Source organism: Syzygium oleosum, unplaced genomic scaffold, assembly GCF_021117445.2.
Source record: "Syzygium oleosum isolate NSW1041296 unplaced genomic scaffold, Sole_v2.1 Sole_v2.17, whole genome shotgun sequence".
NCBI lineage: Eukaryota > Viridiplantae > Streptophyta > Magnoliopsida > Myrtales > Myrtaceae > Syzygium > Syzygium oleosum.
This window is the reverse complement of record NW_026607501.1, coordinates 4,125,434-4,137,623: the sequence shown is the minus strand read 5'-3', so window position 1 is coordinate 4,137,623 and position 12,190 is coordinate 4,125,434. Positions and strand designations below refer to the sequence as shown.

The 12,190-nt window shown below is 41.0% G+C and overlaps 1 protein-coding gene across 1 annotated transcript; it reads right to left on the bottom strand.

Annotated features, from left to right (window-relative positions):
- Positions 1 to 5,650: 5,650 nt before the first annotated feature.
- On the bottom strand, positions 5,651 to 7,992 carry LOC115665690 (zinc finger protein CONSTANS-LIKE 16-like). The gene is made up of 2 exons (XM_030587537.2): positions 6,836 to 7,992; positions 5,651 to 6,297 (listed from the first exon to the last, which is right to left on the bottom strand). The coding sequence occupies exons 1-2, from the start codon at positions 7,982 to 7,984 to the stop codon at positions 6,067 to 6,069; spliced, it is 1,380 nt and encodes a 459-aa protein (XP_030443397.1). The 5' UTR covers positions 7,985 to 7,992; the 3' UTR covers positions 5,651 to 6,066.
- Positions 7,993 to 12,190: the final 4,198 nt, after the last annotated feature.

Sequence of the window (12,190 nt, the reverse complement as noted above, 5' to 3'; positions counted from 1 at the left end):
AGCCCAGGCGCGAGCAGAACAGGATCGACCCATCCCTGCTTCGTTCCTTCTCAATTGATCATATCAATTCGTATTTCAAATTCATCTAACCCTAATTTAGACTCTACAGGCATACATCATATGTATCAACAATTAGGGTTTCTGATTCAACTTTAATATATCACAAGTAGCTCTGATACCACTGAAGGGTTCATCAACGAAAAACAACGCAACGGAATATAGAACCCTAGACATGATCCGTGTGTATATTGAAATCGAGACAGAAGTTCGATACATACCTTTTGCAAATCGAACGTAAATTGACAATTGATTGTGTGTGGATTAGCGCCCCAAGTGTTGCGCCTCTACCGGTATCCACACACACGAACAAAAGTCTCCAACGATCCAAGTGCTAGCTAAAGATCTTGAAGTTCCTTTTTCTTGAACGCCTTTTGATTTTCGATACTCTGTCGAAAAAACCCTAGACAGAGAACAATTCTCTATCTATTTATACAGCCTCATTATCCAGCGGAATTAAAAGAAGTGGGCCGGACGATTTGGGCCCGCCAAACCGTCCACCTTTAATCGTACGTTTAATCGTTATCTCATAACGCGCACGACCGCATAGATAATTTAAATAAGAGAATAAAGGCGCACAGAAAATATTAAGTTCGTTCGCTATTGTGTACGACCCTGTAGGTTCACTAAATATTAGCAGTGTGCTCAAAACTCTTTTTGGCCCATAAGTCATAAGCGGTCTCTAGCATGACATTATGACTACCTAAGTATAGTGAATGTCGATTTTCCGACACAACCTAATCCACAACTAATATTAGAGTATCAACCTTGATTGATTCCTAGGGCAGACCACTAACCATCAATCTGTAACGATTTTCAATTTGATGCAAGAAATGATGAAGAAAAATCGGCTCTCTCTTTCATTTACCTACAAATTATTACTCTAAACATAATCCAACAATATATATACCCAAACAAGGAAGAAATTCTTTTCTCTCCTTCCATTTTCTTTCCTTTCTCTGCTAGGCTTTAAATACAAATTTTTTTGTTCATGTTCTCTATATTATTTAGTGCAGAGTAAAGAAGAAGGTCCGTTGTATCTTGGGAGGATAGCCGTTCAAGCCTGTTGCACCGAGCTTTCTACTTCAAGAGACGGAATTATCCTTAAGGACAGTATTTGCACGATTCAGACAATTGATCTTATTTTAATCTTTTCCAACAAATGGTAAGTGCCCAATCACAGTTTTGGTTCCGTGTGAGACAAAGTAATGCTTTTCATTGATTATGGTTTGCAGTTAATTTTGGACAGGAGGGACATTGGCAAACTCTAACGAACCTAAAATTCAAGACTATTAACGAGCATATGACTGCCGATAAATAAGATATTCTATCTTAACTTAATCGCCAATCAATAATTTGATTAACTCAGGTTCTATAAATTGGTATGACCGATTGAGATCTTAAGTCTTTATAAAAGGCACATGTTAAGACTCTCGGATCTCATTCCTACAGGAAGCACTTCTTAGGACTGAACACGAGGAAGTAATGGTTCCGACCACTAAGTTCGATTTGGTCGATTGAGTCATACACCTTTAATATAGATATAATGTGATTTCGCCGAAGGCGATATTTAGTTGTCTAGAAAATTGCGCTGTTTTAATTTTTCATGAAATGGAAGGTGATTTCAACCATGATCACATCGAATTTGTTGATTATTGAACGAAGAACTTGAATAGAGAGCTAATAGGGAAAAGGAAACCCAAACTTTATGAGAATTGAAGGGAAATTAGAATTGTAAAATTCAAAGTTTCCCCTTCATCCACAGATTTCATTTTTCAATTGATTCATATTCCTGATTTTACTCAATACCACGATCCCAATCCCCCGACCTTAGTGGACATTTCAATCCATTGCCTCGTATCCGAGGGAGAGGAGGGGGCGGGGATTCGAGCAAAGACAAAACTTTAGCACCAACTTTCGGTAATCCAAAGTAAATGCATGGAAGAAATTAAACTATTAGGTGTTAATATCGTCTCGATTTTCCAAATTGTAACAGCAATTTGAAGGACCTACTTTTGATCCCAATGCACGGAAAAAATTAAACTAATAGGTGTCCAATTTAGGCAGATTCTTGATCATTCGCAGAAGAATGTTCAGTTTGAGGTCGCAGATTTTATCTGCACATCGCTGCCGACTGTGCAATCTTGTTTGCCCCTCAGGCCCGTGTTTTAGGAATTAGCTAAAATTTCTTAGAGATTGATAATCGATTGGAGAATCGAATTTGTGACCTTAGATTTGCAAATCAAGTCCCGGACCGCTCGACCAACCATCATGGTGGTTATCATCCACGGTAGTTGATGTGGGATAAAAAGTAATACTATCCTTGTTGGTGCTCTCTTAAAACTAGCAGAAGTCCCTTTGACAGACAACGCATGTCAACCGGCGAATTTAGATACGAATATTAAAAAGGGAAGATCCCATGTGAGAATTTAAGATTTGTCTACGAGGAAACTTTTGATTCCAAAAAATGACCAACCTTTAGTTATGATCGATCGGTGACAAAGTTAGTCTATAATAGTAGAGTTTGGTGAATAAAAGAAGTCGTTGATGAAAACAAAGTCAATAACTTGAAAAGCATCGACAATTCACCAAGAATGTTATCGACATCAAACATTAATTATCGATGAGAACCTTCACATGTAACTGCCGAGAAGCAATATTGTCGTATATGTAACTTTTTTTAGATAAGTATTACTAGATAATATATAACTGCTAGGTGGTTACGTTTAGTGCCGTTATTTTAGGATTTTTGTAACTTCTTTAACCGCAGATAAGATTAGGAAGTTATTTGTTTTGAAGATTGAATTAGGAAGTTATCTTTTTAAATTCAACTACCGATTGCAACCGTCAATTGTAGGCTTTAAATAATCACACATCACACCGTACTCTTTCTAAACCCCCGATTAATGACAGTCTTTGCAAATTTATCTTTATCTTTACTTTTCCGCAATTTAAATGGCTGGCCACAATTGCTTCTAGTCTTCGTGTCTTTATATTCATTGTCATTTACTTTCCTGTCCAAAATCAACAAAGAACCCTTTACAACCTTTGTCGATTCATACATCAATCCATATATATATTCGAAAGGTATTTTATTGTCGATTCAATTCCGGTGAAACATCCTTTTGGATATATCAAATGGTATTTCGTCGTCGATTCAATTCTAGCCGGACAGAAACTTAGCATATATGGGAGTCAAAAAACTTACATACGAGCAAGAGAAACTAAACGGGCAGAAGACATGAGGGCAACTTCTTTGCAGATCATCTGGTGATTCAACTTGTTTGTAGAGTTCTTGTTAATCAAGTTAAGGACCTTCCTTTTGTTCTTTTGGCTAGTTCTTTTTCTATTTATGAGACTAATCCTAATTTACTAATACTACTATCCCGATCCCCCTTGTTGCCGGACCTCTCAACCCGTCTAGTCGAAGTGGAACTTAATAGGAAGATCTTGATATTTGACGGAGGGGACTTGAGCATAGACAACTTTAGCACCGACTTTAGGGAACCGAAAGCAAATGCACAGAAGAAATTAAACTCATAGGCTACACTTGGTAGACAGGATAAAAGTTGAGATAGGATAAAATTTTATCTTATCCTGTATTTGGTTCCTACCCAAGACAGGATCAAGTCAGATATAAGGGGATACAGCATGGATAAAAATATCCCATGAAGTGGATGGGATAAAGATGGATATTAATTTTTATATTCATGATGTAAAGTTTATTTTTTCGAATAACAAATTTCTTAAATTAATAAAATTAAAATAATAATAAAATATAAATAATATTTCAATTCTAATATAAAAAATAAAAAATAAACAATAAATTTTTTTTGGTAAGTAAAAAAAAAATAATTTTCATTTATATTTATTCCTATTTTTATTTAAATATTTGAATATCTTTCTACTGTATAATATATATTGTGTGTGTGTATACACACACACACACACACATAGTATCTATATTTATTGCATATTTGAGGTATAATATCTTTCTTACAATACATATATATATATATATATATATATATATATATATATATATATATATATATATATATTATATACATACCTACATATAGTATCTATATTTATTTTATATTTGAGGTATATTAGTATAGTTTATTATTTAATAATTTTTTTTTATTAAGGAATGGTAGAAGGGAATAAAAAAGAAAGAAAAAAAGAGATAGAAAAATAATAAAAAAATAAGTAATTAAAATGAAGTAGAAGAATCCAAATTTTAAATGAACCAATTCAATCTTGAAAAGTATCTTTCTAATTCTCAAAGAATGAGGAGTAATGAGAATTCTGAATAAAAAAACCTATGCTCTCCATCTGCTTCTCCTTTGTATGTTGTAACTTCATGACTCATCCTTGTTTCTTTTGTTCACATTAAAGGTTCACGAAAACGGCGAGAGAGTCGAAGCTTCTTCTCTACTGTAACTCTCTAGTTCACGTCAAAAGTCAACAAAAGCGGTAAGAGAGCCAAAACTTGCTATGTAATTCTGAGGTTCAAGTTAAAGTTTCACGAAAGGGACAAGAGAGTCGAAGACCTAAACTTTTCAAAATCGCCAGGGTGAATGATCACGTTTTTTCTCTCTTAATAGATATGGCGTTCGTTGGCTAATATGTCCCGTTGATGTTGGTGTAACCCATTTACATGTCATAGTCAAACTTGTGGCTCTGAAATGCTTCAATAAGCTCCTTTGCTGCTTAAAATTTAGATCTTACAATAGTCATAAGTTGAATGATGGAGGTTATCTCCATTTATGCATTTGCAATTTCTTTAATAGTGAATTCTTACAATCTCCGTTTGTAAATTTTCGGGTTCATAGACATCGATTTGTCGTTTATTCCAAACAATTGACAATATAAGATATGAAAATATCCGGTTTTATTACTGTGATTCACAAAACAGTGGATAGGATATAGCAAAATCCCTTCATATCCTTTTTTATCCAGTCTTATCTAAGTTAGAAATCCAGACGACCAAAGGTAACCATAGATGTTTATACCATCTTAAACTCTCCAAAATGTAGTAATTCAAAGGAGCTACTCTTATTCTATTTAATCTAGAATAATACTGGAGATACTAAGATTCGGATGCTGATTGACTCCAAGTTCGAGACTTTGTTCACGAAAGACTCATGACCGGTATACTAATTAGTTGGTAAGAGCAGTCTAATCTCTGTTGTGTTGTTATAACCTAATCTTACTCGTTCTTAAAGTGGCCTAGGATGAGTTCATTCAAGGAAGGATCCCTAAGTCGCGTGGCAATACCCGCAAATAAGAAAGTTGCACCTCACCAGGGAATATCCTTTCTGGGTGGGAACTCTTCGCTACTGGTCGAACGATTCTATCAAGATCAGCAAGAAAAGGCCCCTGACTATAGTACTAGAAGCTTACTCACCGGGGAATTGCTCTAAAAGCTTAGTCTAGATGTGTCATTCTCACTAAAGTGCTCATCCATGGAGAATGTTTGGTCTTTGGAAGTTTCCTGATTGGTTTGAGAACCTGATTGAAGAAGACCAGAATACTGTCCAGTTTGCTGCAGAAAGCCACACTGAGCACGTACAAGATTACCTTCATATTTCACATAAGAAAGAGAATTAAGTGATTAGAGTAATCAGACCAAGTGATTAGAGTACATACACAATGGTCTTCCCGCATGTACAAATCGACAAACTCACCTAGGTTTTCCTTATTGCAGCAACCCTAATAATTAGTGCATGTTTAAGCTCGACTCGAGCAGCAAGCAGAGCTAGAGGCTGCTGGACTATACAAACCTAAGCGCTTTTATTCCGTTAACGTGACACCATAGGCCATAATACAAAGCCTGAATAACGCTGCTCGCCAATTTTTTTGCCTAACCCTTGCAAAAAATCGAACTTGGCAGCTTACATTTCCTAGGTTACATATTTTCCCTTGTAATCTTACCCATTGCGCCGTCGATGTGCAGGAATTCGAAGGAATTCCCTACGACGTATGTTATTTATTCATTCCCAATTAGATGAAGGACATCCGCTTGACAAAGCGGCCTTTCATCCGAGGTCTCTTCTCGGCATTGAGCTTCCTCACTTGGTACCTTATTTTCTTGGAGAACATCCGGGTCCTTCTCTTCTCTCTATACCTTGACACTCTGGCTTCTCTCCCTCCATCATCGCCCCCAATGTGTGCCCCAAGCCCCATTGCTTCTGTGAACGGGCGATAATACTTCGAGGATTGGCTCGTGGTACCCTAAAATCAAAAGCAACACCGAGTGCATAAGCGTCGGAGTTAAGCCATTTCCAAAAAATCAGGAAGAGGGTACTATGAAAATCTGATGGTGATAAGAGTATGAATGAAGACTCGCATGCCTACACCACTATACTCAATGTGTTGATAATTATCTTATGCAAGCAAACAGTCATAAGATAAAATCAGAAAGTCCTGACGATCCAAGTCATCACCAATTCATTCATTAAACCAATATGCCAAAGAGATCTAACAGGAAGATTCATTGAATTTTCCTGCAGGTTCGAACAAGAAGAAGGTTGAACTTTCAGACACTTCTAATTCTTGTCGAGTTATTGGTTACCGTTTTCCCTTTCGTCACTCGAACTATACTAGCTATTACTAATGACATGCAATTGGCTGCTCAAACCTTACGTCTGACCTTATTATATATTTGTATATGACTCCCATCTGGAGGAATTATTACCAAGGAGATAGGATACAAGATCTGCTCTTCTTTCAATTCTGGAAAGATTGTATATATATATAGAGAGAGCAATACCATATTGGAGCTAGGCCATCCCTCATCGGGGTTGAAATCGGGTCGATCTCCGGTTGTCCATGGAGAGGCTTGACTGGCCCAAGCGTCCAGCACACCCTCATAATTTAGCCTCAACAACATCTTCCTCTTCTTCTTCATTGTCGCCTTTTCTTTGACATCACCACTTATCACCATCCTCATCTTCTTCTCGTCCTCTTCCTTTTCTTCAATCCCTAGTGACTGACCGTGATTGTCATTATAGCAATCAAAGTCCCAGTCCACATCATCGCCACCACCCGTCGCATCAAACCCTATCTCCATGTGGAAGTCCAGGGCTCCTCCTCCCACCAATCCCTCCACTTTTACCACTCCTTGATCTCTCCTTTCAAAGCAAACCCCAATCACTCCATCTTCTTCATGATGGCCTTCCTCTTTGCACTCCAACAACAGTCCCAGGTCTTTCACATCACTTGCGAAATCTTCCTCAGTCCCTCCTTCGTTGTCGTTGCTCAACAAGTTCTCCACGTCGGCTGCAAACTCTGCGAGGTCCATGTCCGAGGGCAGGTCGAACGACCCATCTTGGAGAACATCATCGCCCACGCGTACTAAATCCGCCATCTCATCCTCGATCACTTCGGATGCGAAAGGGTCAAAAACTGGCACCCGACAAAGAAACTGTTCTTCGTCTTCTTCATTATAATTCTCATTTGGTGACTCTCCTAAGTCGTTGCCGATCTCGGGAACTAGGTCATGATCAATGAAATTGTCGTCAAGAGCGAGGTTCAGTTTCGAAACTTTGCCGTCCTCACAATGGTTATTCCTCGCCTGCGACTGAAGCAGGATCTTCTTGCTGATGCGGGGCGTCCGGGCCTTGCGGGTGAACCCGCCGTGCCACGCCGGTGCTGCTGAATTGTCGACAAATTGGGGTGGGGTTGATGACGGCAATTTGGTGCCACGAATCCTGGAAGATGACGATGAGGCCGTCCCGAGGCGGACCCTCTCGTGCCGCTGCGCCAGCTGGTTCGCGGAGTGCACGGAGGAGTCGCAGCCCTGGCAGAGGAAGGCATCATCCGCTGCGCAGTACCATCGGGCTCGCCGCCGCAAGCAGCTGTCGCAGGCGCGAGCGGTCTTCGCCCCAAAGGCATTGGCGGCCTTCCTCTCTGTAATCATGACAGGTTCGCGACGGCGCGGAGGATTTCAAGAAACTGAAGAACGAGAGAGTCAGTGCGCTGAGGGGAGTGAGAGTGCGGGAGTGCAGAATGAGTTGGCAAAGAGAATGTCGAGTCGGTTTCAAGTATTTATGTGCAGGCCCCAACTGGTGCAATTATTGATTCTCTCCATTAATTCATTTGAATTTTCTTTCTGTATGCGGAAGAGCGATTCTGGCATGGATTGGCTCATGGCTCTTAAGGAAAGACCTTACCCTACCCTACAGCGAGGGTGCTTTTTGCTCATTGCCATGGGTCGCTCCGGTATTGCCGCATCTTGCCCATGAGCTTTTGACCGTATCTTTGCACAGTGTCTCTGTCCCTGTTATTTTCGTGCTGTTTGTGGGCATTCTCGGGGGCCCCCGCACATTGGTCTTATCTCAGTGGTGATTGGTTGGAGATTTCAAGTTCATCCGAATCCCCGCCTTCCTATTGGCTGGACGTCGCCGAGGAGGATTCCTCGCGGGTCCAGCGCCTTGGATCTTCTTTCGATTTCTCGTTCCCATGCAAAGTGACGGCCCCACTTCACGCTCTCTCTGTCCCTCTAGCGAGCCACGACCCTCTTGTTGTTTTGTCTTTACGTGTCAATTATTCCCGTTACATCTTTATTACCCTTGTTCGTAAGTCCAGAAGGTTGCTCTCAACCTCTCCCTCTCTCTCTGCTATGTCTCTGTCTGTCTCTCTCTCTATGCGAGATGCATTTAGGTCCATCGGATGCAAGGCTGAACGTGAAGGACCGTCGATCATGCCTCATGTTCACAGGCGAGAGAGTTCAGCTTTAGAGGTCGTTAATTTGGTTGGCTCGACGATGAATCTGCGCCACACGCACATGAGCATATATTAAGGAGAGAGAGAAATTCTGGGGATTCGATGTAGTTTCTTTTCAATTTTGGCTGGTCGAGGTCCAAAGTCGGGTACTCGCTCGTTACCGCAATCTTGAACCATGGCCGGTCACACCATGTTGAGGCTGAAAACTTTTCATTCTGATTAACAAGAGGAGAGACCACAAACCCTCCCCCCAAGTCTGTTACTTGATGTATCCTTAAGGTTTCTTGGTGTTGACATGTCTTGCTTTATGCAATTTCAATGAAACAGAATGATAGGAAAGTTTGAAAAATTCAATTTATTGGAGAGAAAGAACAGGTTATTAGCGTCGTGTCGAAGTTTTATTTATAACAGACTCCATGGGTTAAAGGCGAGTAATAAAATGATTGAGATCTTGCGCCTTAAGAAGCGTGAGGTCTTGAGTTTGATCCCTATATCTGATGCATCCAATTAGAGTCGTGTTACAAGGAAGTGGTTCCTTTTGAATTCATTAGTCTTGACATATGTGGCATGTCTTTGACCATACCCGTAATGAAAAACGAGTCTAGTGTGCGAAAATCAGCGGCCTAGAATACCGCCTGATCGGCTACGCAAAGAGTTCTTAATAGTGCTCTAGTTGATATTTATCTCCTGATTCTGTAATAATCGTTGGTTCTCACGCATCATTTAGTTAGATGTAGCTAAATTCCATATCCGAATTCTTTAACAGAAAAATGGATGCACACGCCAAGAGTTAGCATCAAAAGCTATGACTCCTATGCAACGACGGCCAAGATATAACACAGTTCATCTTTCAACATTTAGTTTTGTCAATAGTTGTGTCTCGAGTTGTCAAGGTTGATAGAAACCTTAACAATATTGCTGACAAACTTGACAGGGATGATCTCTCTGATATATGTACCCACATTTTTTAGATATATTATGGTTCTCTTATTGCCAAAAAGAAACACGATTTATTAATAACATAAGTGGAAAAACAAAAGCACTTAATCAATAATCAGTGACTTGATAGGAGTCATGCCACAGAAATGGCTAAAACGATATTAAATTCTGTGAGATTCCCAAAGTCGTTGACATCGACCACGAGACTAGATGCGAATATGCGATGCAGTTGTCATTCATTGATGGAAGATAGGAGCCCCCAATTACGATTGAGCTGGTCATCCTTTCATGCTTTTGCGGTGGTTTTTTTTCTTTGGATTAGGTTCTGTCGCTGCCGGGCAGCAACCTTAAGGCTGCCGTCCAGACACGTGTCGTCCTACGTGGCCGGCGGGCTAGGGAGTGGAGGGCTGAGGGAGGAGCTTGACCGTGTTGGTTGTGGCGCGGTGGCCACGATCACTTGGACGGTGTCGATGATGGTCCAGCAGTGCCATCGATTCTGGCGGCGGTGGAGGGGGGGGGGTCGGCGCAATCCGGCGGCAACAAAAGAGAAGGGAGAGAGAAAGATGGACTAGGTTTGGGTTAACATGATGAGATCGTGTGCGATGTGTTAGGAGCACATATTGGCGACTAAACACTGAATAAATGACTGATCCAATAATAGATGAATCCCATCATAGCTAATCTCTGAATTATAAGACGAACTCACCACTCAAAAGCGACCAGATCAGATGTTTTTGAGACGGAGATTATAACAGTATAACTCATAGGTGGCAACTTATTGTCTAAATTAAGCCTACCAACGATATGCGAGTCGAGTTTTTCCTACGCTTTGCAAAAAAGATGCCTCGGAGCAGATGCCGCGAGCATTCGGTAAAAATAAATAAATAAAAAGCCCATCTCGCCAGGCATCCGACATAGGGGTGAAGCGTCGACAACATGAGAACTGGGCGTATGGCGACTCAATCCAAGATTTTAGTTGAGGCTGTTAGGATTCCTGATTTATCCCGGTTCAAACAGAGAGTCAAGGCGAGGAAGAAAAATCTAGAAACAAGATTTATCCGGATTCACCCTTAAATTAGGGTTACATTCAGCACATGATTCAACTATAATTAGCACATTCCACTTACAAAACTTAATTACAAGAGAAATATATTATATATATAGACGGCACAATAGCTATTTATGGGCCCAAACTTAAATTACCAATAAAATGGGAGCCCAAACTATAAAAGCCCTTTGGCGACTAGGGGGTGCTGCCCTGTCGATCCCCGGACCCTGCTCGCTCACCGAGAAGCGGGACCCTTGTGCCTTCCTGCCGATGGAGAGTATGAATCACCCCAAAAGAGGCGACACGAGCAGGGCCATCGGTCCGCTGTCAACCCGGTGTAACCATGGGGCTCATGAGTGCCTGAAAAAGGTTTGACCCGGCCCATGGTCCCAAGGCTCAACACTGCCAACATTATACGTTCCACATGCATATTGGGCCTGAGCCAAGAAGAAGAGATTTCAAACGAGACTCATATTCAATGCAAGAACTTGGTCGCCGATGTTGCATCTAACAAACCAGCAGCTCAATACAAATGGTACCTTCTCGGACCAAAAAAAGAAAAAAAACAATGGTACCATCTAACGACCAATCCATGGTCCAACGCTGTTATGGACCATGGTCGAGTTCAAGGGTTTGTTTCTTCCTTTAACATGTTCATGCTGGCCAGTGCTCATGGAAGAATGTCCTGTTGGGGAGAGAGTATTTTATATATTTCGATTACACGGGCTGACGTTGTGCAACCCATCAATTACATTGCTCGCACGATATGCATGGCAACCAAACCTTCAGGGAAAAATAACCAAAAAATAACCTAAATCTATTGCACTTGTTTTACTTCGATCGTAAGTTTTTCAATTTGGCAAATATAATTCTAAACCGTTTGATAATTTGCCAATATAATTCATCCGACCAATTTTGGCCGGAAATTGATGATGTGGACATTGATTGTCCTACATGGCAACGCTGATGTTGACGTGAATTTTTTTTTGAATTTTTTTCTTTCTTTATTGTAAAGGGCCGGGGGCCACAGGCTGAGTCCTGGTGACCCCCTGTGGCCCCCGCCAGCCACTGGGCGAGGGCTTGCGAGCCGTCGCTGGCCGTTGGTGAGGGTTGCAACCCTTGCCCAACGGCCAGGGCGGTGAGTCCTTGCCCAGCTTTGAGCGAGGGCTACAACCATCGCCAAAGGTTAGCGAGAACTTCACGACCCTTGCCCAGTGGCTATCGAGGGTTGACGGGCCTCGTTCGATGGCTGGCGGCCCCCTGCTAGCACTTAACAATAAAAAAGAAAAGAAAAGAAAAAATTAATAAACAAAATTCAAAAATTCAAAAAATTTCCACGGTAATGTCGACCGTGCCACGTAGGATGGCTAATGTCCACGTCATCAATTTCTAGCCAAATTGGCCGGATGGACT

Bases quoted from the DNA above. Each gene is read 5' to 3' on its own strand.
- LOC115665690 (XM_030587537.2), bottom strand. From the start codon at position 7,984: ATGATTACAGAGAGGAAGGCCGCCAATGCCTTTGGGGCGAAGACCGCT. The intron at 6,298-6,835 runs GTATTGCTCTCT...TTTTGATTTTAG, and splicing joins GATGGCCTAGCTCCAATATG to GGTACCACGAGCCAATCCTC.